Source organism: Loa loa (genome assembly GCF_000183805.2).
Source record: "Loa loa unplaced genomic scaffold supercont3.4648, whole genome shotgun sequence".
Lineage (NCBI taxonomy): Eukaryota > Metazoa > Nematoda > Chromadorea > Rhabditida > Onchocercidae > Loa > Loa loa.
The window spans coordinates 1-713 of record NW_018112824.1 but is presented as its reverse complement, the minus strand read 5'-3'; the positions used below and the strand labels follow the sequence as shown (position 1 = coordinate 713).

Below are 713 nucleotides of genomic sequence, written 5' to 3'. Positions count from 1 at the left end.
CATTCCAATATTTTATTCAATATAACTATACGAATGTATTAGTTGATTAATTAATTCAAATTACTTATATCATTTTTGTTATAAGATTAATCTAGATTGATGTTAATTATTACTGTAAATGTAAAAGTTATTCATATTCTTTGCAATTAGTAATCAATTATAATCATTTCAATATAATAGGATAATATTGTTAACATTAATTTATCTTTTTGTATTATTAATTTTCAAGTAATTAGTATAAAATTAAAATTAATGCGAATAAAATACATATATTATCAATTAATGCAAACACATAGGATAGTGTTATCAATTAATGCAAGCACATAAGATAGCGCTATCATTATCAATATTATTAATAATATTTTATGGAAATTTTCTCACATGTTATCTTTCTTTTCAGATAATAGGTTTTGATATATTGATAAGAAAAAATTTAATGCCAATATTGCTTGAAGTAAATTCAGCTCCAAGTTTAACAATTGAGCATGATATTTGCAATACATTTGATGATGATAAGGAAAATATGGAATTGTTACGGGTACGTTCGATTGTTGATGAAGTGAGTATTATTTGTATAATTTATTTAAATTTTTTATTTCAATTCAAACATTTTACAATCTATCATTAAAACGTTGTTGTTTGACTAATCATAGACAGTGTTAGGATAATAATCTTTATAATAGTGATAATCATTGAAATTGTTAAGACAATAA

General features: G+C 21.3%; 1 protein-coding gene across 1 annotated transcript; it reads left to right on the top strand.

Moving 5' to 3' along the window:
* Window positions 1–400: 400 nt before the first annotated feature.
* LOAG_16192 (hypothetical protein) lies at window positions 401–559 on the top strand (the record flags this gene model as incomplete). The annotated part of the gene is made up of 1 exon (XM_003151680.1): window positions 401–559. A coding segment is annotated over one exon (159 nt), but the record flags the coding sequence as incomplete, so codon positions are not given.
* Window positions 560–713: the final 154 nt, after the last annotated feature.